Source organism: Protopterus annectens, chromosome 11.part0 (assembly GCF_019279795.1).
Source record: "Protopterus annectens isolate FY-2018-M chromosome 11.part0, PAN1.0, whole genome shotgun sequence".
Classification (NCBI taxonomy): Eukaryota; Metazoa; Chordata; order Ceratodontiformes; family Protopteridae; genus Protopterus; species Protopterus annectens.
This window is the reverse complement of record NC_056745.1, coordinates 1,317,663,510-1,317,690,551: the sequence shown is the minus strand read 5'-3', so window position 1 is coordinate 1,317,690,551 and position 27,042 is coordinate 1,317,663,510. Positions and strand designations below refer to the sequence as shown.

General features: G+C 41.0%; 1 protein-coding gene across 1 annotated transcript in view; it reads left to right on the top strand.

The window, feature by feature from the left end:
- LOC122815831 (D(4) dopamine receptor-like) overlaps positions 1-27,042 on the top strand; it is a 958,504-nt gene that overhangs the window by 756,258 nt on the left and 175,204 nt on the right. The window contains exon 3 of the mRNA XM_044088634.1: positions 26,023-26,135. Coding sequence (XP_043944569.1) covers positions 26,023-26,135 — 113 coding nt within the window. The remainder of the gene's footprint in view (positions 1-26,022; positions 26,136-27,042) is intronic.

Here is a 27,042-nt window from a genome sequence, read left to right as displayed (position 1 = left end):
ATTGCTCCTATGGCATGGCCATTCACATCCTTACATACAGAGATGCCTCCCATTTGTCTGTGTGGTATGGGCTGCAATGAGGGGGGAGTACAAAACATTAACCCTGTTTTACTGTAGCTGCCACTGGTGTGATATGCACATGTCACTCTGAAACCTTTTGTAGTGTTTATTCTGTCAACAGGCCACTGGCAGAACACTCCTGTGACATACAAAGGTACATTTAGTATACTCAGTGTAGCTGGAACACATTATGGATGATGATGTCCTATGACCTGTCACAGGTATGCTATGCAGTGTGAAATCATCCGTACTGTCATCTACTTCTGTACTGCTAACATCTACGGTGATAAAGGTTCATAGACTTGCAGACCATACTCAGCAGGGTAATAGTGCAGTGCCTCCAATTATGACTGTCGTCTCCACTTGTGGGTTGCAGTGGGTTGATATTATCCAACACCCTATCTGTATTGCATATTCATGCTCAGCACTTGTTCAGAACTTGTGAGCACTTCATGAGCTACTAATTACTATAGCACCCATTCCAACTCATTTCTTACAAGTACACTGTCTGTCCTTAAATTTCCAGCTTGCTTACAGTACAACAGCTGTTGTACACACGTAACTCACATATCTTGTGAGACATGGTTGAATATACAGGCATGTCCAACTGTTACGTACCAGTGCTATTGCCTGTCTATATGATGAATATGGTGAACATGTGGCAATAAAGCAATTGTCTCATGTACACAGTCAATGCTCACCTCCCAACATACGACACTACAGCCTGTGGGAGATGCACATATGTAGCCATTCTGGGGGTAATGCTCTCACCAACGCAGACTGAACCTGGCATTCATGTGGGGACGTGTAACATTTGCAACACACCCCACTCATCACATAATCTCACAAGATCTCCACCACCACAGGCCACACATAGTATGAGTACAACATTTGCAGAACCTCTCCATACTCTGTGTAGGCACCAGAGGCAGCCCCCATCATCAAACACAACAACAATTACTTATAGCCCACAGACTCATGTGTACCCATCAAATACAGCCAATAGGGTGTTATAACATACCCAACACACCAGTCATAGGTGACTCTGTAGGCGGTCACACTGATGTCCCACTCAGCAGGCTACACAAGGCATTAGTCACTTACATCTAGCTGTCCGGTAACTGGTTCTGCAACATAACCTATGCACCCATGCCACACCTCACCAGGTACAATTTGACTGTCATTCTCCATGTTAGTGTGACTGCCCTGAGATGTAACATCCCAGACTACATGTGCAGGGACATGCAATAGCTCTCCGGTCTTGTAGCCCAGAAGGTATCAACCAAGCCCTGGGGAGCATTCTGCTTTCATCCAGACTAGATACCACTGTACAACAACTGACTGTTTCACTTCAATAGTTGCCTATGCTTCTGCTGTCATTCCACAGGCATCCAGTATCTGTCCGCTTTGAATGACATGGTCAACAAAACATGATGGTTTAGCACAGATGAACTGCACCTGTCTGCCCTGGGAGTACAGATAACATGTAAGGCTCTTGCTGCTCCTATACTGCCTGTCTTGCACAGTTTCCAATAACATTCACCACCAGAATGGGAACAGGCAATCAAAACATAGGGTCATGTGACTCAATGCTTGACATCATCTCTGACACACGCAGGCAAGGCACTCCTTATAATGGACCACTTCAATATCTCTGCAGTGACTGGGACCTGCCTCTAGGCTCCGCAGAGCACACCTGCACTGACGGGTTATATGCAGACCACACCTTTCAGTCATGTAACCTGGACCGGAACACCCACGGCTGAGATGTGTCCATATTTCACTATGTTGTACACACCTCCTGGCTGGTTACTTAGCACAATGCATCAGAGGTGATCCACGTGCAACTAACTATGGCCAGAACTGCTATACACATTGTAACATGCTACAGATTCAACAACATACCCCACGGTTACCGGCCCTAATTTCTTGGTGTACTGGACAGTAGTGTTCAGACAGGTACTACTGATGTGCGACTGACACTACCCCACACTTAACTGGGATAGCTACTCATGTACCGACACGTTAGGCCAACGCTGTCCAGGATTCATAACCTCCACTCGGCTGGATCAACCCATACACACCACCACCAAGACCAACAATATCCTAGACATGGACATTTCCAACATGTCACTGGTGTTCCACACCTGTAGTTATCCCCTTGTTAGTAGTTTCTGAACATATGCTAATCACCCTTGTTATCCACATCCCAGCACCACACCCTTCACGGCATACACAGTACAAAATTAGTACAATGCCTACTACAGACGTCTTATGAGAACAGTAGTAAACATCATGACACCCATGCAGATGGACAATGTACATACAAATGCTGAAACATACCCCAGTGCACTTCATTAGCACTTACACGACTGCATGGATCATGCTATTCCAAACAGAGCCATGATGGTACCCACCAGATAATGGACGCCACTCTGGGGGACCAGTTCCATGGACATAATGTACAACAAAAGGTGGAGGCTGCTGTAAAGTGGAGTACAATCCCATGGGTGGGGTAGCTCACTGGTCAGCCTCAGTAGGGCTCCGGGATCCCTTATCACATCCTCCAAACCTAGCTACGTAAACATTACTGTGACACATTCCAGGGTGTACCACAAAGCATTATGGAGGTGTGTCAGTAGTCAATGGCAATACCCACATCTGCTCTGACATATGATGGTTACTCAGGAACATTACAGAACCGAGTGATGTTGGCAACATCCTGGCGGATGGGTTCAATGCTAACTTTACACGCTCTCACTGCCTACAGGGCCATAATCCATGCAGGAACATTGCGGGGTCCCTGCAGTCACAACTACACAGTTCCAACCTGCACTCTCTAAGGCCTGGAACACAGACTCCATGTGACCATCCAACATCCCAGGCTGTGATTTACACAAACCTCAGAACGACATGTCTCCCCACTTGGCCACCAGATTCACTAATAGTCTTGTATCAAACATTGTGGCCCCTGAATGGCACACAGCAACAGTTATCACACTCCACATAGGTGGCGCCACAATGAACCAGAGGGACTATTGCCCTATACACCTGACTGGACTGTTCTGCAAGGCTATGAGACACATCATTATGGAAGTCATTCACAGAGACATTGGTGGGCTCCAGACCTTTGATGCCACCCAGGTTGGACTTGTTAGGGCCAGACCATGGCTCCTACACCTGGTGGACTCCTTTGATACAGTTACCAGGGTAGTTGATGATGGTAAGGGGGTCCACACAGCCTACATTGTCCTCTCATTGGCTTTCAGCACTGTTCTCCATTCTGGTATTGACAACATATACATCCACCTGCACATCGACCCCTATGTCTCAGGATGTTATGCAAAGTGGCTCACGGACAGGACCCACACAATGAGGGTAGCATACCGTAGTACCTACTGTATTTCAGTTACATTTGGCATACCACAGTCCTCAGTCATAGGGCCCCTCATGTTCGATATATGCTTCCCTGAGGTACAGGCTAGCACAGAGGGACTTTCCCTGATTAGGTTTCCAGACAACTGCATACAAGGCACCATGATTGATCCACCAGCTGATACAGACTCCCTCCATAAGGGTGTCACTGTGATGGATACCTGATGTCGATAATATGGCCTCAAGCTGCAGGACACATGGTTCATGAACATCCCCTTTGGATTACACCAATCACCCACTGACTATCACTTAGGTGGTAGTCCCCTACTTACATGTGACATTATACGGGATCTTAGTACACACGTATGTATCACCCACTCCTTTGATAACCATATTGCCAATGTGGCGTGGATATCCTTCTACGTGGCCACCCTTATCTGTACTGGGGTTTGTAGCTGGAACAAAGGCACCCATTGTACCTCTAAACTCCTGACGTATACACACATTCAAGGGTACAACACCCCATTTAGGGTGTACCTTATAGAACAGCAACGGTTTTACATACCACAACATTTATCACACCATGAGGATTATTGAGCTCCGAAGGTTGACTTATGCGGCAGAACTACGGACACCACGACTGTACACATTTGCATTCTGCATACTCAGGGGAGACTTCTGCTGAACATACAGGGCCCATGTCCACAACAATATTCATGGATATACTCCACATAAGCAACATAAGCAAAGGCCACTGAGAGCAACATGCTCATGGATATGTGCACAAATGCAATGATGAGTGGGATACTCTTGAGGGTTACATTCCCAAACCAGACACTCACCATGCTTTGGAACATGATTCCTATGTACATCACGCAGGGACACTCAGTAGCACTGATTATGAGGTACCTTACTTGGTGGATGGGAGACACACATGTAAGCCAGGGATCACTGCAGTGGCTGTACTGTGCAGAGGTGCAGGTAACACATGGCTCTGCTGTTCACAGACAGGACACTACCCTAGAGAGGTGACGTCGGTGTAAACACTGTAGTTGGGCTTACACATAGACTTGTCAGACAGCATTGTACCTCACTATGAACCTGTGAAGCTATTACATGTCCTTTGTGCATGGTTAATTGAGTAGCTCTTCCATTTCAATTAGCTACCATGCTGTTACAGTGTCCCGTGATTACAAGCCATATGTATCCTGTTATTGTGTATTGTACATGCCAATAGACGATACCTTTTGTTTGCATTATATAACTGTTATGCTGTGTAGAATATCTGCCATATCTACCTACAATACTGTACATTACACATATTTTACATATTATCCCATAATGCAAAGCATACTTGCACAGCAGGACCACCTTAGGCATGTTATTGTCGTTATATGCCCATACACAAGCCTACTGTGACAGTATATCAACATACACTATCCCCTGCTATGGCATGTACTTGTTGAACATACCCTACCACTGACGGCGGGTGGTGTGGAATTGTTCTGTTTAAAGCCCTCATGTAGCATCCCTTGTGGTGTCTGTGATGTTTACCTCGTGGCCCACAGCAGGACACACAATTTCTACAAGCATTACTATGCTCAGCAAGACATCACTTCATAATACCTTTTCACACTTTATGCATTGCAGACACTTTTAATTAATACAAAACAGGCTATACATACACTAACATACTGAGTGTTCTACATACCTTGTTAGTGTTCCGAACTTTCGTGAATATCTCTCTTACACCTTTACTGTTTAAACAGTTCTATGGTATGAGCATACGGTTTGAATGTCTGGCAAGTCATCTTTATATACGTCGATACCTGTAACATGTGGTTTCCTGCCGCCAATTGGTGTTCCTGAGTAAATTATTACATGCACATCAGCTGTGCAGCTACTCCATTCACCAATTACGTGGCAACAGTGGGGTATAATTGAATTCTCCACTTGGGTGTTGCCCTTTTGCCCTACCTTCGGGGAGACAGCCTGTATGTGTTTTGTTGTGTGGAATTGCAACTGCTATTTGTAGAGACATGGATATTTTGGATTCATGTCCCCCGTGGATTGTGTGTGATGGCTAGAGTATGTGGTTCTACATGTGACTGTACCTGTCATCTCGACCATCTGATAAGGGACTATTGCAAACAAAACCTGTAACATCACCGTCTGTTCCATTATACAACAGCTATGATTTCACATGGCGCCTTTACAAATGTGTCTCTCACAAGGTATGTTAACACTTCTGCAGATGTAATTGAGTGAGTGGATGTTTGTGATGTTATTACAGTCTGTATTGCTATTGTTTCATGTGTGGGAGATGTAGGTGGGTGTACATAGCATATACAGGTTTGTGGGGACTGCATTTCTACTTATTCCATATATGTGTGTGGGCTCCTTCCCTAATTGAAGACCTATCAGTTAGTAAACTGAAACTATGGTTGTTACGGGCTTATACATTGGGCCGTTGTTAATTGGTTTCTATATAGTATGCAGGTGAGGTTGATACTTCCATACCTCCAGAAATACAGCAATATGTAAAGGAATGTTACTAAATGACAGCTGTCCCGTGTATTTCTGTCACAGATATTTGCACTCATTGCAGTTGTGTTGGTTACTGAACCTCTTTGGCATGGGTTGCCACCTTTTCAAATGGCCATAGTGGGATATTTGCAGGACACACATCGGTGTTTACAGGTCGACACATACCCACAGTCAGTACACAGGATAGCACATACTTTTATCCTGAATACATACTTATTCATGTAGCACTTTAGCTACTTATCATGTTTCATGTAACATTTACGTTTTTTAGATACAGGCATAACTATTTAATGCAACTATTACATAATATATAGAACATAATTATGTCCTACAATCTCGGACATTTGCCATTTTTAATATTTTTTGTCAGGACACGACTGCCCAGGGAGGGGCTGTCCCTCTTAAAGTGGGACAGGTGGTAACTGTATGCCTATGGCCAGCTATAACCACACCTACCGTAATGATCTACCTCCGAGTTAGCACTAACAGACACATGATGCAAACACACACACACACACGCACACACACACACACACACACACACACACACATTACAGTCCTACGGAAATGCACACGGCACCCTCAAGACACACATACACAGACTATGGCAATCACGAACACAGTTGAGCACAGTACCTACATGGACCGCAACACCAGCAGTGATAACTAAATGTCCCTTTATATCGTGATAATATTACACATGGTTCTAGTGTTCCGGTACTGTGTTCTTTCGGTCTTTCAGCCTCGTGATTACACGTGTTGGTATGTGACACATTCCATAGTTGGCAGTATCCTATTTATTTGTACCTCCATGGTTGTGTACATGTCATTGACCTATCCACATATTTGCAGATATAGGTGAATCCGTATATATCAACATATATCTCTCTATCACCCTTTCTATCTCTATTATGTGTATATATATATATATATATATATATATATATATATATATATATGACAGAGAGAGTGACAGGCAGAATACATGTTTCATTGTGTACATGTCGGTGTATACTGTTACCTGGACTCCACACATTTGTGTTTGAACCTGTCACATTACACATCTGCCATTGGTACATCTTGGGTAGCTTAGTGTTAGGTGATTGTGTACATGATTGCGTGTTCTACTCCTGGCAGTGGTCATTTTACCCTTCAGAGCAGGCACTGTTACTACAGGGGTGAATAATGCTGGTTTCACCTGTTCTGGACATCACTTGACCGTGATCTGCACGATATTCAGAAAAGCTTAGCCCTGTTTCACGCATATCCGTATAGTCATATTTAAACAACACTTACCAGCACTGGGCAACGCATATTCCCACTAACATGTGCTAAACATGATCTGGTGACCTGCATCCAACAATAATTATTCGTGCCTTTGGGATTACGTTACATCCCTTGCAGGACGTGGGACCGGGAACAAGCACGACAGTCACCTGCATTTACCACTTGGGCATCTGGGATTTGTACATGTGTTATGGCGTTTTGTATGTGGACTGTACTATGGCTGTTACTCCATACTGTGATCAAATGGGTAACTCAGTTAGTTTACATATGGATGAGACCTATTAATGGTATGTCCAAGTGATGTTTAATGGATGTGCTCCAGCATTGGCTATGTATGTCACAGTGAGCCACACACTATAATGTGCTACACCTTCACACAACCGTAGGTGGAGCATGCTGGGGTGACAGATACCTGTCATGGGTACACCCCATGCTTTGCCACTACATCCATGATTACATTATATGGAGCCCCTCATTAACGCACCAGGGAATCCATGCAGAGTGTGTGGGGTACAGTGACTTCACACATGGATCCCGCAATTGGCTCTGCTCCACTGAGCGACAGTTGGTTACTCGATGTGGTGGGGACAACAGACATCGTTTGCCTCGATTGATGAATGGCTTCTGACAATCGGGCGTGTACCTACCGATGTACCTAGGAACCTATACACACAGTACCAACATATGCTGATAGGTGGGTGTACTGTTCAGGTGTTGACATTCCTTGTTCCAATAGCTGTTGTGTGTACAATGGGTGAGGGCTGCCTATGTAGGATTCACACAGTAGGCCACCTATACATTACAATTTACCGGTGGTCGTGTGTGTGTGCCATCCATTTTACTGTGTGTGCAGGTGGAGAGGTGTGTCAGTCCATAGGGGCCTATGCTGTCATAGTATGTGCTATACGTTCCCTCTTTGCCAAGGCATAGGCATATTGGGCATGCCTCCATTTGCCTACTGGGGCTGGCACAGGGTGTTCGTGGTCTGAATCCCTCTGTGCCTGTGATGGCCTTGGCAATTGTGGTGGGCTGTGAGGGCCTTCACCATTTTGTCCCTGCTGCAGCTGTTTCTGCAGGATCATATTATGTAGCATGACACATACTATGAGGATGTGGGCACACGTGCCTGGAGAGTACTGCAAGGCTCCACCAGATATGTCCAAGCAACAGAACCATGATTTCAGCATCCCGAACACATGCTCTATGATGATTCTGGTTTGTGCGTGTGCCTCATTATGGTGTTCTTGCATGGGTGTGTGTGCATTTCTGATGGGAGTCATCATCCTCGGCTCCAGTGCATAGCCAGCATCCCCCACAAGGTGGCCATGTGGGATGTCCCCCCTGACAAATGCCTGATACAGCTGTGAGGCATGCCAGATATGGGAGTCATGGTAGCTTCCAGGGCTGCCAGCACACACATCCATGATAATGCCCTGGGCATTGCACACAATCTGGCAGTTGATGGAGTGGTATCCCTTGCGGTTTATGTAGCACCTACCATGCTCACTGGGTGGTGACTTGATATGTATGGGCATGCAGTCTATCGCACCCAGTACCTCTGGGTAGTGTGCCACATGGAGGAAGAGACGCATATTGCTGGCCGACTTCTCCTGAGTTCGGGGGAAGTATATATGCTCATTGGCATGTGGTAACATGGCATCCAGGAACTGGCATAGTACCCTGGATGCTGATGCCTGTGAGATCCCCATTATATCTCCAGTTGGCCTTTGAAAGGTACCTGTGGCTAGTATTCGCAAGCTTACACATACCTTCATGTCCACTGGGATGGGTTCCCCTCTGTTGTTTCTGGATCTCAGGCTGGCGACACAGCTCAACTATTTGCTGTAAGATGTCCCTGTCCACACTGTAATACTCTACTATCTCCAGATCATGTAGCCTCTGGTAGGTTACCCTTGGTCTGAACACTCTTCTCCTCCTCTGGGGCCTGCTGTGGTTGTCAGCATCATCCTCCACAACACCGTCAGTCTCTAACACATGGTGATGAATCACAGCTATGGCAGCTCCCAACATGTACATTGTAAAAGTTCCCCGTATGTTTACACCTATGGTGCAGTGTTTGGGAATACACAGGTGTGTGGGGGGTGCTTTCACACTTTATACTATTGTGCTGTGAACACCGATGATGTCATAGGGTGTGTACGTATGATCGTAGCTACACGGTATCTTATGTGTTTTACGACAGGAACTACTATTGTGGTGCCTTTGGTGTTGAATTACATTTGGCTGCTGTGGATTACCTCTTGCCCTTCCCTTTACATTTCTTTATGTTTCACCTCCCATTTTCTGGCATGTATCCAGCAGCCTGCTTTCATTTGTACTTTCCTACACCTGGCTTATCTTGTGTAATGTGTTCTATGGCCAGTCTACTGCAGGTTTGCTTTGCTCTGATATGACAGTTCTCTTTTCTTTGCAATCCAACACCTCCCCTATCCTGTTTTGCAGGTTTCTGCGAGCAGACTTGTCAGCTGCCATTGATTGCCCACTGTGAGTTAATAGGTGTTAATTGCTCAGTTGTACTCCAATTACCCTACTGCGGCATTTCCTTATTTTCTTCCCCTGACCTTCCTGTTTGAGCTATGGTGCGTGGCGCGTGCATCCTCTTACTGGGTTTCGGGCACATTTTCCTGCCTGTACACATGCACTTTCGGGCACCATATGTGCTCTCAGCTAAACAATGCTATACCTACCTCCCCACCCCTGTCCTTCGGTTTGCTTAGCAACTGCCAGGCCAGATTTGCATTGCTCCAATGTGCTTACAGCTACGGTGGCACATCCCACTGCTGATGTCATGTATACCTCTAAGCCACTCCTCAGTGTTGTAGCACTGCGTCGTATGGTACATCCTTAGTCCGGCGGGACATTTGCAATTCACTATTACCTGCCTCATTTGCATGGCATTGACTACTAATTCCTAGTTACCATGCCGAACACTGTCACAGACCCTTAGCAACCCTTGCAGATTGGTTGTGCTGTACCATGCATACCATTGAGTATGCGATTTTATGACATTTGTATATATTTTCTTTGTGTTCTCATTTGCGCACACATGCCCCGTGGTTGTACTCTGCGTTACTGTGGACATGACATTAAATGTTGTTTTTTAGGTGTTGTGCATCTTTTCTTATGCCATTGGCTGTATATTTAGCCATTGGCATATGTTAACTTTGTAATACATGAGTCTGGTCCGCTTTCATAGCTCTGATGTTCTGTTCGGAAAAATGTAAACCATGTTTTTTGGTTTACATTTCTGTGGGCTTACGCTATGCCTGCACCACTTCATGAATCACTATGTACCTTCATTTGCATAGTGCTGCACTGTGCATGGGGTGATTAGCATACCTAAGTCGAGGGCTGAGCAGATCTGGTGTATGCCGGTAGTGCACGTGGAATTGGATCGTACCTGAATCGCTCGGTGGCCATGTTTGGCATTATACCGTCTACGCTACGCCTGCGCCAGGCGCAAGCTTCATGAATCCCGGGGATTGTGTGTGTGTGTGTGTGTGTGTGTGTGTGTGTGTGTGTGTGTGTGTGTGTGTGTGTGTGTGTGTGTGTCTGTGTGTTTGTGTGTCTTTTTTATCTAGTTTTTGAAGAGAGGATATATATCACCTTGCATTATAAACCATTATGATCAGATCTCTGATCGTAATGAAGAATTATGTGTTCTCAACATGGATGCCAAGATTCACCTGTCAAGCTGCATTCTTGAGGTTGATTTCTTAGCATCTATGTTGACAACACATAATATGTTTGTGACAATATAAGGTACTGCCAGTTAGGCCAGGAGAAGTATGGCAGTGGATGTGTAACATATGTCAGCATAGTTAGCTGGAGTTTTGTAACAAATTATATGTCATTGTATATCAAACTGATTTGTACAGGTGCTTGTGTTAAAAATGCATTTGTAAAGTTGCTTGTGTTAAAAAATATACCAACAGTGAGTCTTGATAGACAGATAAAGAATTGTACCTGTATATCAGACTGTACAGTAACCATTGAAATGAATACATTGTAACAAAGGATACTGGAAGAGAAGAGGTTAATATCAGTCCAGCTAACCTTGACAAATATACTGAAATTAAATTACTTAATTTAGGCCATAAAGGTTGTATCGCACAGGTGTCAATGCAGCCAAAGACAAAATGTCGATACTAGGAAGCCTTCTGCATTGTCCTTGGGGGTGACTTAATTACTTTTCTAGAAAGGTGGAAGTTTGAAATTGTTTTATGACTTCTAGAAGCTGCAACAGATCTTAGCAAAGCTCCAGGTGTGCAAGGCAACACATCTGTGCTAAATCCTGGCAGCTTATAGTAAAGGGGGGTAGTATGCAAACCAAAAATCAGATGACCAGATGTATGTGATGTCATTCTGTAATCCAGTTCTAAAATGATGTTTACATACTTGATGAGACTGAAGTATTAGAGCAGTCTGTTTTTGCAACCTGACAAGAAGAACCCCTCACCCACTTCATCTTGCCTTGCTTTAGTAAGTATTCAGGGAATAGTAATTCTTTAGATCAGTCAGGAAATTAAAGTGAGATTAGTTAAGTACTATTTTTCCTGTATCTGTGTGAATCTATTAATCTGTGTTAGTTAATATTTCCTGTGAGTGAAACTTTGGTGTTTATTGTGAATAGATATTTAGCATTTTCATGTTCTTTTATTAATTATTAAATACATTTAAACTTTTTATTGTGGCTGGTCCCTTAGTTAATATTTTAACCTTTGAGACTACTTATATTTATTTGGTGAAACTGTGGCCGCTCCTGAAAGCCTTGCTGTTTGGTCAACATTACCATTTGTATTAGCATTAATTTCACTCAGTTTAATTGGTTACTCTTGTAAGAGCCTTAGAGCACCTGGCTTTGGAGTATCCTGGTGGCAATAACTACCTTATAGTATGGGCAGAGGAGCATAGCTAGTAGATCTGTGACAGCCTGTCCTAGGTTTTGTGTGTGTGTGTGTGTGTGTGTGTGTGTGTGTGTGTGTGTGTGTGTGTGTGTGTGTGTGTGTGTGTGTGTGTGTGTGTGTGTGTGTGTATGCGCCTGCGCATGTGTGTGTGGGTATGAAAATCAAACCTTAAAGAGTCCATGTGTGTGTGTGTGTGTGTGTGTGTGTGTGTGTGTGTGTGTGTGTGTGTGTGTGTGTGTGTGTGTGTGTGTGTGTGTGTGTGTGTGTGTGTGTGCGTATGTCAGCTACTTGGAGCAGAAACACAGAGCACTGGTTTCACAGACAGAGTGGCAGAGGACTTGGATTGGTATACTCAGCTGAGGATTTCACTCTGTAGTTGTACCAGTGGGGAATCTTACTGGGGGCCTGGAAAGAGAGAGAGAGAGAAAGAGAGAGAGGGGAAACCCAGACCCCGGACTGAGTGTTTTCCCTGTGTGATCTTAAGAGAAATTGTGCTTGGTGCAGACAGCTGCATCTGGAAATACTGTGTGGATCTGGTTTTGTTCCAAGTGAATGTCCCACAACAGTGTCAGTGGTAAAGATTAAGGCTCCTTGATTACTGGCCCAGAGGGGGAATGTTACAATGCTCATTACGACTGGCGACCTAATTATAATCTTCCATGTAGTGCATGGAGACACATGATTACACTCCGGTATTGGGAAAATGACAAACTAGTTACACACATCTGTAGTGTAAGACCTGATCCTAACAATTGTCAAGCATGTTGTCAAGATCAGGTTTCATGTTAGACACTTAGACCTGCCAGTACTAGCCAGCAAATGACAGTGGTAGAATATAAAACAGTTTTTTTTTTTCATTTCTTCCTGCTGTCTATCCCAGTAATCTGTTCCTGACTTTCTCTCTTGCCTGACATAAGAAGTGTGTTGTGCATGACAGTACTTGTTAGGTGCTTTACAGCTCTGAATGCCAGAAAAAACAGTTTACGTTTTTCTTTTCTTCTGTAACTAGTAGTACATGGAACAGATAAAGCTCCATACACTACAAGGAATTATGATCGGGGTCTATTTCTGTCTAACTTTTATGTATTCCAGATATGGGTATAAAAATTTACCCCTTGGTTATAGCTAGACTCCCAATCATAATCCTTAGTAATAATAATAATAGTAATAATAATAATAATAATAATAATAATAATAATAATAATAATCACTAATAGTAGTAGTAGCAACAAAAGTAGTAGCAGCATTATAGCAAACTAAGGAACTTACCATAATTATGAATTTACTGATAAGCATGAATAAAAAGAAGCGCTACCTAAACACATCAATGAAAGCATCATCTCTGTACTAAATGTGTTTTAATTTCAACTGCATTTAAATGAGAAGGCAGAAGATTAAGCTATGTTTAGTGTCACATCTGGCTTGACATGATGTTGCAGCAGATTCAAATTAATGTGTGTCAGGGCACAGCTGTTTGCCTCTTAATGTGAGAAATTTCACTGTCATCTTGTGCATTTTCCACTGAATGAATTTTGCTGAAACTGTCTTAGGATGGCTAGCTATGATTGCTATAAATTTGAAACCTTTCTGATCTGCAAGTCTTTCGCCTTGTTAGTGCCATATTTTGAAATTTCCAGATTTTTACAGTTAGTTGTATTGCAGGTTAGAAGACTTCATTCATCTGTATCACCACTGTCATGCTGTGTGCAATCATAGAACTCTGTTTACTTTTTACAGGATTTACGTTCAAGGGAATGTGGCCCTTGATCAGGCAATATGTTTCCCCAATTTGCAGTACTATTATGGAATACAGCACAGCAAAACAAAAGAAAATGCAGATGTCTTTGAAATGAAACAAGTAATGGATGAAAAACTCACAGAAAAAAGAAAAATGTAGATTTCTGAAATGTGATAATGTATGGTCACAACACCTTTACAAAAGGGTAATTAATATTAGGAGATATCAATATCTTTCATTAGAGATGTGTTTCAGAGATTTGTGACAAGCAACTAATTAATGCTTTTTAGATACTTGTCTAGAAATGTTATGGTCTCTTATCTCAGATACCATGCCAGATACAGATATGAAAACATAGTTTTGCAATAGAGCACACTATGTTTCTTCCACATCATAAGCTTCAAATCATGATCGTTCTCAAGTCTGGAAAAATGCATTACCAGGATTCAGAAATACATAATATACTGCACCATCCTGTTTCTAATCTTAATTGTCTAAAACAGACCATTCTCTGACATCAGGCAGGCCTATATCCAGGGTGGAGGAATGAGACAATGCAACACTTGTGAAAACTCCTAAGCACACTCCAGTCTGCGAATGCACCCTTTACCAACACCTGTTGGCAGTATAGGTAAACATTTATAACAGAGAACCAAGGAAAAACTAAAATTAACATTTCTTGAGCTGACTGATGCTGTAGGTGTAGTTGTAATGTACTACAGTGTTACGTACTTATCGCGTGCACCACGGATCCTGTAATAACAAAGAAGCCATGCCTATTAGTTGCATGACTCTGGCTCAGAAAGCTAGAACAGACACTCTCTCTTGTTACAAGGTAGGCATGTAGGGCATCACTAACTGATATTTGAGGCACTCAGGCAGCTCAGCTCAAGTTTGAGACTCCAGCACAGATAATGGAACTGTTTCACATTAGGCTAGGTACTAAGACCTGACAGTACTAGCCAGCAAAAGGCAGTGGTAGAATTCAAAACAGTTTCATTTGTGCCTGCTGTCTATGCCGGTAATCTGCTCCTGGCTTTCTCTCTTGCTGTGACATAAGACGTGTTATTGTCTGATATGTATCATAATCTAACATCTGCTGCTTTTGTCCAGTGCGCCTATCGCAGAGGCTCGGTTGTTAGCAGTGTAATTAGTTGTGCCGGTGCCTTATCATTGATTACTTTATTGCTGCTGCATAGCTCACTTTCACTTCTTGCTTCATGTAGTCACGCTAGATGTTAGTAATTATCATTCAGCTGCTATTCTTACTATTAGGTTGTACTGCTGAAATTTCCCCCTTTTTAAATATTTCTAAATTATACAATTATTTTATTATAGCTTTTGTCTTTTTTATTACTTATCCTTTTGCTGTATTAATTTCACCCAGCCCTTCACACTCTTTATTTCACTTGCATTCTAGCCTAAGCCTCCCACTATAGGAGCAGTTAACAGAAGTCAACCTATTTATATATCTATAGCCAGCTGTTGCACCTAAACTAACCTAAATGGCTAACCTTCTATTACTACCACTATAACTAGCCCTTTCAGTTAGTATCTTACCCTACCTTTCAGATCACCAGTTATGGAGAGGCAGACTACTAATTCTGTTTCTTTGGTCAGTGCAGTCTCATTAGGTATCCTGAAGTAACAACTGTCTCATGATTACAAAGAATCCATTATTATTACATACCACAAAATCCACGTGCCAGAGGTGAATTAACATGCACAAATTATTTTCATTTAGTTAAGTAAGGTAGTCCAGGTAAAAAAAAAATGTGCCCACATCCTCAAATATGACAAGGCACCTCAGCCACACACAGAGTTATATTCTCATAAACTCCCTACTCATGTAAGTGCATAAGCAACCATGCCTATTTCACAAACATCCACACATATGGCTACAATGAATCAAAAAGTTAACGAGGTAGTTCTTGTAAGCCAGACAAAGACTACAGTAAAAACAGATGACAATACCAAAAATATTCTAAGTATTGCTAACTCCATTGGCAGGCATACAAATTCAATCATTTGAGCATGAGTCTTATGTAGGGTGAATGAGTCTCATGTAGGGTGAATGAGTCTCATGTAGGGTGGATGAGTCTCATGTAGGGTGAGGGATCTCAAGCAGTCCACAATAACAGAGATGCAGAGGGACAAAGCTGAGCTCTTATCATATGTTCGAAGGTTATGAGATCTGTTGTATTGTAAAATACTCTTCCATTGCCTAAAATAATGCCAAAATACAAATCAGCAATCACTGGCTTCAGTGACTAGCTGTGCAAATTGAGTCATTCTAGGGAAATCATGTTTGTAACACCATGGGAGATCATGGTAAACAGACTTTCTAGCTTCACCCAGTTTAGCCTCTACCTGCCTTTTGAAGTTTTTCCATTATTTGCAAAACAATCTATTCACCATTGATAGGCATCTTGAAATTACTAGATGCTCCAAACTGGAAAATTTTAATCTAGTAGGCAGCAAGGTAGTTGTGCTCAACATAAGAAATTTCAGAGGCAAAGTATCCAGGTTGGAAACCTGTTTTTTTGTTTACCTGGAAAACATTGCCAGCTGCATAGCTACTAAAAGCTGCTTCTGTTATATGGAATGCACTCATTCTATTCTGGGGTTCACCACCTATCACTTGTTTAGAACCACTAGTATAAGGAGGACATAGTCATAGTTATTAGCAATCATGTACCCGTGTCCTCAACTCAAATAATTTAGAACACGTCCAAATTATTCTCAGCATCACAACATTTTACTTTATATTTAGTTACAGGTCCCCCTCTATGTCCCTTGAGGAAAATAAAGTATGATTCCCTAGTTGTAAATTCGAGATTTGAATGGTCACTTTTTTATTATGAGACTTCAGTTATCCAGCTATCATTTGGTACAGTTATTATGGCCCATGTTTTTTTTTTCTTTCTTTTTGATATCATCAATTGTAGCTCCCTGGACTAGACTGGAACCAAAAGTTGTACTCTCTACAGGCATAGGTGCCGGAAGCTGTTAAAGACTGGGGGTGGAGGCGGAGGGTGACAGGGGCACTTAGTGAACTAAAAAGGGTATTTTTTTATAACTATTTGCTACCACAACATAGGTTCACTTGGAGGACATTTTAAGCTTACCCAATTCCCTTTTGGTGCTTGAATTAACATTTCCTGATTGGTCTTAGCTATCTCCATGGCTGATAATTGTATATCAGCCCTAGTGAGAACAACTGTGATCATACCATAGATAATTTGAGGGGGGCATGTAAAGGATGCAGCATTTAGGAACTGCCTCTATCCATTTGTAGCATGAGGGTATATCCTGGAGTACATTTTCTATTACCCATCCTTAGAGCCAAGTTGCATTTGAATATGGATGGATGATCCTTGCTTTATTTTTATGGATAGTCTGTTCTGGAACAGTGGTAGCCTTTGTGATATATATCCATCTCTACATAACATTTAGTTTAGATACCTGGACTGAGTATTTCTGAATGCCATTTGACTTGCTGATGTTCAGTAGGTCCATCTGTATTATGCCGGAGGATGCTTTGTATGCCAGACATGTCACCTCTAAGCACTCTGTATGATACTGAGTATAGTAATAAATTTTTAGGCGGTCCATGCAAGACCTATTGTTTAGGACTTGTATCCTTTTAGTAAGGTACCACTGAAGGTATTCCAATTGTTGCATGGGGCTGGACAGATACATGCCAAAGTGGGCATTATACAAAATGATTGACATAATGAGAGCTTTGTAAAGGGGGACAACAACATCTCCAGATCTAGTCACAATCAATTTGTTTATAAGTTGTGCAATATAGAAAGGCTTTCTTATAACTCTGGGCACATGTTGGTCAAAAGTTAGGTCACTGTACACACAAGTTCCCAAATGCCAAACAATTGGATCAGTTCTCAGCGGGCATTGTCATGATTTTGACACCAGTTATTATTTGGGACAAACCTTCCTACATGATGGTTAAGTCATTTAGCGATTCAATAACTTCTCCTAGCTTGCAGTCATCTCAAACTTAGCTGGCCAAAGCTATTTGGTATTTCCTTTTACTTTTGAGATGTACATGCCAAACAGAAAAACTTTCAGCACTGAACCCTGGGGGACTCCATTGGTGACTGGTCTCTTCCCCTGTTTTGATCTCCTGCATCCTGTGAGCCAAGTTGTCATTGCAGCTGGTGATGCAAGTGTTTGCTCCTACATTATTCATCTTTTATACTACACCCGAGTAGGGGATTGTGTCAAAAGGCTTGGCCAGGTCAAGATAATGTGGTGTGGACTGTTTTACATTCATCCATGGTAACGAGTAAAGCTTATAATTTGCCCATGATTTTGAGCCTTTCACACTTTCCTCTGGCTGTTTTCAAACACATTTTTAGGGTCATGCATGCATGTATGCATTCCTTGATTCACCTTCCTGATTGTATTAAATTATATTCCTTGTATAATACAGCACCAGTTGTTAGAATGTGTTTTAAACCTGTAGTTTTGAACAGTCTTCCAGTAAGCAATGAAGCTAAATGAATGAACCAATAATGACATAACAAAACTACCCATTTTGGAAAATTTCAACCATAAAAGGCCACTCAAACTTCTCATAGTCCACCAGTATCAGTAAATATGCAAAATGTCTGCAGAAGTAATTCATCTAAATAATTCCACATTTAAGGGATCTCTAACTAATGAAGAGGTTGCTGCTAGGAAACAACTCTATATTTCATTGTTTAATCTAAAAATAAATTGGCTGTTGCCCTTGAAGAATAAATTGCCTATGTTATATTAAAAAATGATAAGCTAATAATATTGCAAGGGGGAATGGATGGCAGACAACAGGTTCATAGTTACTAGATAACTCCTCCAAAAGAGGACATTCACAAGACTGTAGCATCCACTCCCTTTAAAATAAAACATAGTACAGTATCAGCGATCTATCTGCATACTGTGGGAGTAGAACCCATAGCTTTCTGCATCAAAAGTAAGCTACTACCTGTTGTGCTAACAATGCAAATGGTCTTGGAATATGCAGACCTAAACTTCTCTTCCCCTGAAGCTCTCAGCTCCTTGTAAAAATGTTTATTAATTTAACATTTTTTAACCAGGAAAGTCAGACTTGGAAGAAAGCCAATTTTCAGCAGAAGGCAGAGGCCCAGGGAGAAATGCTCCAGATGCATGTCTTTGTAACATGGGAGAAAACCAGAGCACCCAGGGAGAATCCACCCAAATACAGGGAGGACATACAGACTCCACACAGAAGGCACCCCAGCTACAAATCAAACCTCATAACCTCTTGCTGTGAAGCAACAACACTACCACTGCACCATCCACCTGACACAACTAAATCTATCAATTTCACAGCAGAAGAAATCTGGAAAAAGCCACAATTTATTTGGGGGAGTGCAAAGGGCTAAAACCAGGGACACATTTTAAATATTGCTTGTATAATCTTAGAAAGCTGCTAAAATAGTGTTTTGTGTTAGTGTGTTTCCAAATAAAAAGATGGTAAGACTGAAACTTAAAAGGCTTTCATTATGATTTGCCAGAAAGCCACAAATCTTAAGAGGAACAGACCAAAAGTATGAGCCAAACTAACTGAATCACATGTGGTGGTGTGGGTAGAAAATGCAAGACCCTATAAGGTTTGAGCCCAATTACACACACACAAAATATCACTTTGGAGCTACACACAAGAAATATCGCTTTGGAGCTACTCAATAAAATAAATGGAACTAGCACAAAACGGCCATCACTATCACTTTGGAACTTCGGCCCTTTTTGATATAAATCTAGTAGCATTTAACCAACAAACTCTAGCACATAAATTATTCCAGACATTAAACAACTTGAATACATCCTTGGTCAAAACATTATACTTGTAATTATGTGCAAATGACCTCTAGAAACAGTCATCAACATCTTGGAATACTATGCAATCTCAAGTGGTACCCAATGTCAGAGCCCATTCCAACGCCAAAATGACTGTAAATGTTTTGAAACTTTGATGACAATTTGTAAATATCATTCTAAGCAATGCCTCAAATATTTCACCAACTTTCACACTGTTCTCACACCACCATGGGAACAGCCAGCAATTCCTCTTACAGTAAACCCATGTACTGTTACTTTCTATGTTTTCTGTTCTGTATATTTGAAATACAGAATTAAAAATGCAATGCGTGCACTAACATTACTACAATCAAATCTGTAACAATCTGTGGACCATATTGTGACTGGTTTGATTAAGGTATTGAGGGAAATTCCAGCCACTTTACAGAACATAGTGGGATAAAGAAAGATTTAGGCCAATGGCAAAGTGAGCTATCTAGCTACTGCATAAAATAAATGGAGCCAGAAATACCACTTCAGAGCTACTGCATAAAATAAATGGAACTAGCACCAAACAGCCATCGCTTTCACTTCAGAGCTACTGCATAAAAGCCAGAAATATCACTTCGGAGCTACTGCATAAAATAAACAGAGCCAGAAATGGCACTTCGGAGCTACTGCATAAAATAAATGGAGCTAGCACTAAACAGCCATCACTTACTGCATAAGTGTAACAGAATGAAATATCACTGACTTACTCCAGAACTGGAGCCTTAGAAGAAGTAAGCAGTTATCCACGGAGCTAACACTTGGGAGCCTTATTAGCAAGAAGTGCTTTCCGTGCACTTTTGTGTTTAAATTAGTGTGCAACGTGCTCATGAGTCCTCCTCCACCTCACCCTGTGGTTCCGGCACCTATAGCTATAGTTTACCACCTGTTTGTCTTTTCGACTGCTGTAGTGATTTGGGTCGGGAAATTGAAAAAAAAAAAAAGACATGGTAGAATAGATGCAGCTGAATCATTCAGCTGCATCTGTCTTTTGAGCTGTGGCTTTCTTTTTTTTTTTGTTATGAGATGATCTGCAAACATGGGGGGGCTCCCCATCCCCCCTCCCTCTATGGTTCCGGCGCCCATGTTTACAGGAGGGCCATACCTCCTTGACCTTATCTTAACTAACTCCAACAACATCTGTTCGACCTGGCAAGTATTTTCTTGTGTAGATAAATCAGATCATTTATCTAATATCTTCTGCCTCAAGACCAGCTTCCCTTGTCCCAGTAATCTATCTGCATTCGGGGACTTTATCAAAATCAACTACTACATTTTACAGAACTTTTTAAAAAACATGAATGATCCATTTACCCTGGATGACTGGACATTGACACCCCATATGTAAAAATGGAATTTCATAACAATGAATCCCTCTATACAGAAAACGGTCTCCTACTATTCTAAGCAAAACAATAAGTACTTAAAATGTCCCAGATGCTGGGAGAACTGAGTCAGCAAATTATATAGCAAACTCTCTAGCCTTATAGAAATCATATCCCCTCTCAGGTTATAAAGCATAACTCAAACAAATGAGAAAGGATTTTGAGAATGCTATAAGAAGCACCAAAGATTTTTACAAGCTCAAGATAGCCACCAGCACTAATGACAACTCTAAGGTCTTTTTACCCTGTTGTGCTCTGGAATTACAAATTGTACTACCCACACCAACCCAGAATACACTACAAACATCTCATAAATATTTTCAGTTAAAGCCACTCCACAGGATGTGTAGCCAAAGAACAGAGAAAAAACATTATCAATCTTCTACAGAAGGCAACCCTGTGACCATTTAAAATGTCAGGACCTGCTACACGGAGACTGAATGGCCGAAAAAATGGACTTACATGAACTAAGTCCAAGATGGCCATTTCCTGGAATATTCCCTTTTTTCCAAGGAATGGTGATCTCAGAGTTGATATAAATAAGTTTGTTTGGTGTGGAGGCCTCACCTCCCCCCAGTATCAGAGGGTGCAAGGTAACTTGCTCCTTTGCAAAACAGAAGTTGGAGATGTTCGAGATTTGCTCCTCCACCATACTTTTGCACTTTTTTTTGGCTTGTCAGTACTCAGTATTTCAAGTGCTGACATTTCAGTAGGGAGCTAGGCAGCCCCTCCACTGACCCAGGTAGCTATAACCCTATTAGTCTCACTTGGCTTATCTGTGAAGGCATGGACTTTAGTATTAATCAGTAAGGATGTACAAAATGTGCAGACATTTGAACATTCACAATTTGTATTTCTCAAGGATAGATTATGTTTCTATAATCTTGTTAGCTTATTTGAAAAAGTCACCAAAACCTCAGATGAAGGACTTTAAATCCTCAGTGCTTATCTGGCTTAGTTATTTGATACTATTTCTTCCTCTGGCATCATAAATAAGCTAACCCAACTAAAACTCAAACCCTGTGTAGTGTACTGGATTGCCATATGCCTGTCAAACCAACCACAAGCAGAATAAGTAGTACTTCCTCCAAAAAAAGAAAACTGAAATTAATGGCATACATCAGATGTCTGTCCTTTGTTCTCTCCCTTTTTGAATCTATTTCCCTGAAATACAGGCAAATGCTAATAGCATTTTGCAGACTAAATTCCCATGTGATTGTAAGCTAAGAATCATTCAACCCCCCCCCCCAATTCACTGATTCTCTAACAACGCCTTGATAACAGTAACATTTGCTACTCTAATCAGGGTTTCACCCAAATGCAAAGAAATACGAGTAGAATATTGCCACCTTTGGTAAGTCTAGTGTTCCTGCAAATTGCCACATAAATGGTATTCACTTTAAGGTTGACACTATGATCTAGGATTTAGGAACTTCCAAAGAAGATAAGTGTCTTTAAATCAGCAGTCTCTACTATTTTCAGAAAAATATTTCTACTTCTCTTGTTTCATTTATCACCGGTTTTCATTCAGATCCGCTATCCATCCTAATGTTTCTTTACTCTGACCTAATTTGCTCCATCATAGAATGCATACTTCATTGGGCATGTACAGCTTCAAACACATCTCCCAGCTAAAAGGACCCTTGTATTTTGAAATCCAAGCAATCAAAAGGTTAATGAGCTATTCTTATTAGGATAGAATGAAAACCCTCTCCTTATTTTTGTAGTTTTGGACTCCTGGGAGATACTTTCTTATCTGTGTCAAACCCTCCTATCTGCAACCTCCTTTTACTGCAAAAGAAACTATCTTCAGTCAGTATTCATTCCAAAGACCAAATTCTATGATAAAATATCAGCAAGTGCCTTCCTTACTTTTGAAACAAGCCTACATTAGACAGTGTACAACTCTAGCAACATTTAAACATCAATTAAATGAATGAATGAGATCTGGTACATTCATCCTAGGAGTTACTGTTTATAAACTTTTGATTATGCCAAACAAAACAGTCATGCTTCTTAATATTCTTTATTAGTCCTCTGTTTCTCTTTTCCTCCTGTTTATTTCCTCAGCTTTTCTGTGTTTCCATTCATTCTAGATTAATCCAAGCTGAAAGCATATCTGTTAGGATAACAAGTTAATTGTACCCCTGCCATCATCTTCTCTACTGTGAGTTCATTTATGGTATTATTGGCTAAGCCTAAAATGATGGACATACTTGTGGCATTGTATATAACCATGAACCTGTGATCTCAAAAAGCCATCTAATTATCAGTAATGCACATATAAATATATTCCCATTCTCACTGGAACTTAGGATGCGTAACACTATTTTTACAGTTAAAAAAATAATGTAATACATGAAAAATCTTAACTGATTCACCCTTTAGTTTAATCTTCTTCTTTTTTTGATGTTTTCCCAGTTAGGGGTCACCACAACAGATCACTTGTCTGCTCATGATTGGCAGTGGAGTTTTGATGGTGTTGAGTTGCCAGCCCGGCACCCAACCTTCCACAGAAGGCACACACATGCACACACTCACACCTAGGGCCAATTTAGACTGTCCAATCCACCTACAACATGTCTTTGGGATGAAACCGGAGCACCCGGAGGAAACCCACGCGACCACAGGGAGGGCATGCAGACTCTGCACAGAAAGCACCCTAGCTGAGAATCGAACTGGAGAACCTTTTGCTGTGAGGTAGCAATGCTAACCACTGCACCACTGTGGCCACCCATTAATAAAAGGTTTAAAATAGCCAACACTGTAGCACAGAGAGATGAAACCCTGACTTTGTCCCAGATGTCCCAAAAATCAGCCAGTAACCTAGGTGCTAGAGAAGCTGACATGGGAATATGTGAGTGAGTGGTCCCATCTAGGGGAGTGTGACAGTAAATCTTTTTACTGTGCTGCCACCCACCAGATGCTTGGCAAAATGCAAGTATTACAGCAGCTGTTGGGCTATGATGGCTGCAGGGATCATGGAGTTAGAACTTCATAACAAAACCAATGGTAGCTGCCTGGATGATGGCACCCCATAATTATTTCTAGCTGTACAGAGAGGTGGTAGGAAAAAAATATATAAGAAAGGCATTTCAAGCTGATCAGTTTGTAATGTAGATGTTTGACAAGTTGTTTGAATTTCTGTCACAAATCATGTTTTCTGTACTAGTGGCATTAGTCAAACTGATGGCCCTATTCCCAAACACTGATTTTCAGTGAAGGAGGACATTATACCTAGTAGCAAAGCCATTCGTAATTCATAATGATGTGTACACATTGAGACAAGACCAAACAATTGCAAATCATGTAAATGTCTTAATGTAAATCCATTGAATGACCTAAAACTACAAAATACTTCAAAACTGGGGCAAAGAAAAACAATTGAATTTATACAATGTGTTATATATATTTTAAATGTTCAACACACATAAAATTGGCAAATTTCACTTCTTGGGCATTCACACATTCCATTGAACTCCATGAATAGGTCCCATTGTCCACAGTAAAGAACACCAATATAACAGAAGCATTAGTATCGGGTTACTTGCTGCCATATTCCTTCTTGGGAAAGGGCAGTACCTCTCATCAGATTGTACTTCTTATTACTTCTAATTAGCCCTGGTGGCCCTTGGAGGTAAAGCCTAGGTGTTCATTAAGAATAACGTGTGTCTGATATTTGGATTCTTCTCTCTCCCAGTAGCACACTATGAGTTTTGCTTTAGCAATTTAAACTTGAGCTTCTGTGTCACAAATGCTGAGTCTGCATGTAGTGTATTATATTTATATACCAGCTGCTAACCCCAGGTGTCTCTCTTCGGCTGGACCTTGAGCATTTTGAAGTGATGTCCCCAGTGTTGATTGAAGGAAAGAGGTCAGGACTACACAAAAAAACCTGATTAACTGCTCATAGACCTAACCCTCTGTATTTAAAGGAAGGAAAGTTTGAACATTTTGAATGAAAGGAAATATGAACAGAGAACAGAAATGGTAGTGAATATGTATGTGTATATGTGTGTATGTGTGTGTGTGTGTGTGTGTGTGTGTGTGTGTGTGTGTGTGTGTGTGTGTGTGTGTGTGTGTGTGTATGCACACACATACACATATGCAAGCACACATAAACTCATATATTCATTCCTTACATGTAGGAAAACACACAGTTAGGGCAGGGATATATTCCTGGGTTGTGAAAAAAAGCTAAACATATTTTTTCTTAGAAAGGGATGACTCTGAAAGCCATAAATAAATATTATATTTGATTAAAAATACAAGGAGAGGAATAATTTTCAGAAAATATTAAGAAAATCTTGGAAAGCACTTAATGAAAATGCAGATGGATGTATTAAATTAACTTCATTGTCTCATTTTGCTGATGAACATATATTTATTATATTTACTTTTTTCTTTTCATTCTTTTTTTTTTTTTTTTTTGAGAAACAGATTCATTTATTTTATTTTACCAAGTAAGGGAACCCATCCTTGGAAATATAGCAAGGATTTGAGGAAATACATATTTAAAAATGAAGAGATGTCTCCCATAAATATACTTTCAAGTCCAGCAATACTAAAACAAGTTGCACATTTCATCTGTACATGTAATACGGAAAAGAAAAATCTGAAAAAAAGTCCAAAAGAAGAAGAGAAGGCATAGTGAATGAAGTGCGGACACAACTTGGTTGTTCAGTATTGAAGTGTGGGCATTATCGCAACTTGTTTGTTCAGTAATGGGGGAGAATGACAGGGCATGCGTTCCTTATCTACATTTGATTTATTTTTTTTGCTGTTCATCTGAGTCACACAGGAGTCATGCTAACTGGTTTTGTTTTAGTTTCAGGGTGGAATTTGGACACTGGATACATACCTCTGCGATGCTCTCATGACCATGGATGTTATGCTGTGCACATCCTCCATTTTAAATCTCTGTGCTATCAGCGTGGACAGGTCAGTTGCTTTATTAAGCTGACATACTGTTCGAATACTTTAATATAATGTAATTAGAATTGAATGTTTCTGTAATATCTCATTGTCTTCAGTTTGAAACTTGTCTTATCTGTGTAGTGATTTCCCTAGCATCACACCACAGGCCTCCATTGTCACTATGTTTATCAACTTTCCTTGTGATTGGCTTCCAATGGATGGCCTGAAAAAGCAGCTGATTGTCTAGGAAACAGTTTAATGGCATTTTCCTTATTTTCAGTCTAAATATGATACTAAAAGGATTTCTCCAAATTCACTATGGACATACAGATACTTGTGACATATAGCATAAGTAACTGCGATATCTCTACCTGGAATTATGATATCATTGTGACAGTATAATTCTGTGACAAGTGGCAACTTCACTCTAGTTTCCTCACTACTCATTTATTGCTGTAGTACACTTTCAGAGTATGCTAGAGTAGAGATCACTCTACTATAATTATTTTGGTATTTCAAATGGAAGATGGGAAGCTGACAAGTCGGGAGAAAGAGCAAAAGAAGCAAAGGAGTACTTTGCCAAAGGAAGACAAGATAAAATGGATAATGAAAAAGCATACTTGGATTCTGACATTCAAATACAAAGATGGTGGATATAGAAGAGTGATAATAATATAGGCATGGGGAGGTGTTTTATATGGACTGTTTTCCAAGACCAGCTCTAGAGAAATCTGTTCAGGTATTTTGAAAGGTATAAACACAAGAAGAAACTGTAAATATTTCATGCTGAAACATTTTTAGTGATGGATTAGTTAGAATAGGTGAAGGAAACTCAAGGTTGATGCCATTAGAAGAAAAAACTGACCTGGTTATTGACTTTCTCAAAGACACTTTATTGGAAGTGCCTTTAAATACATGGTTTTGGTATTTC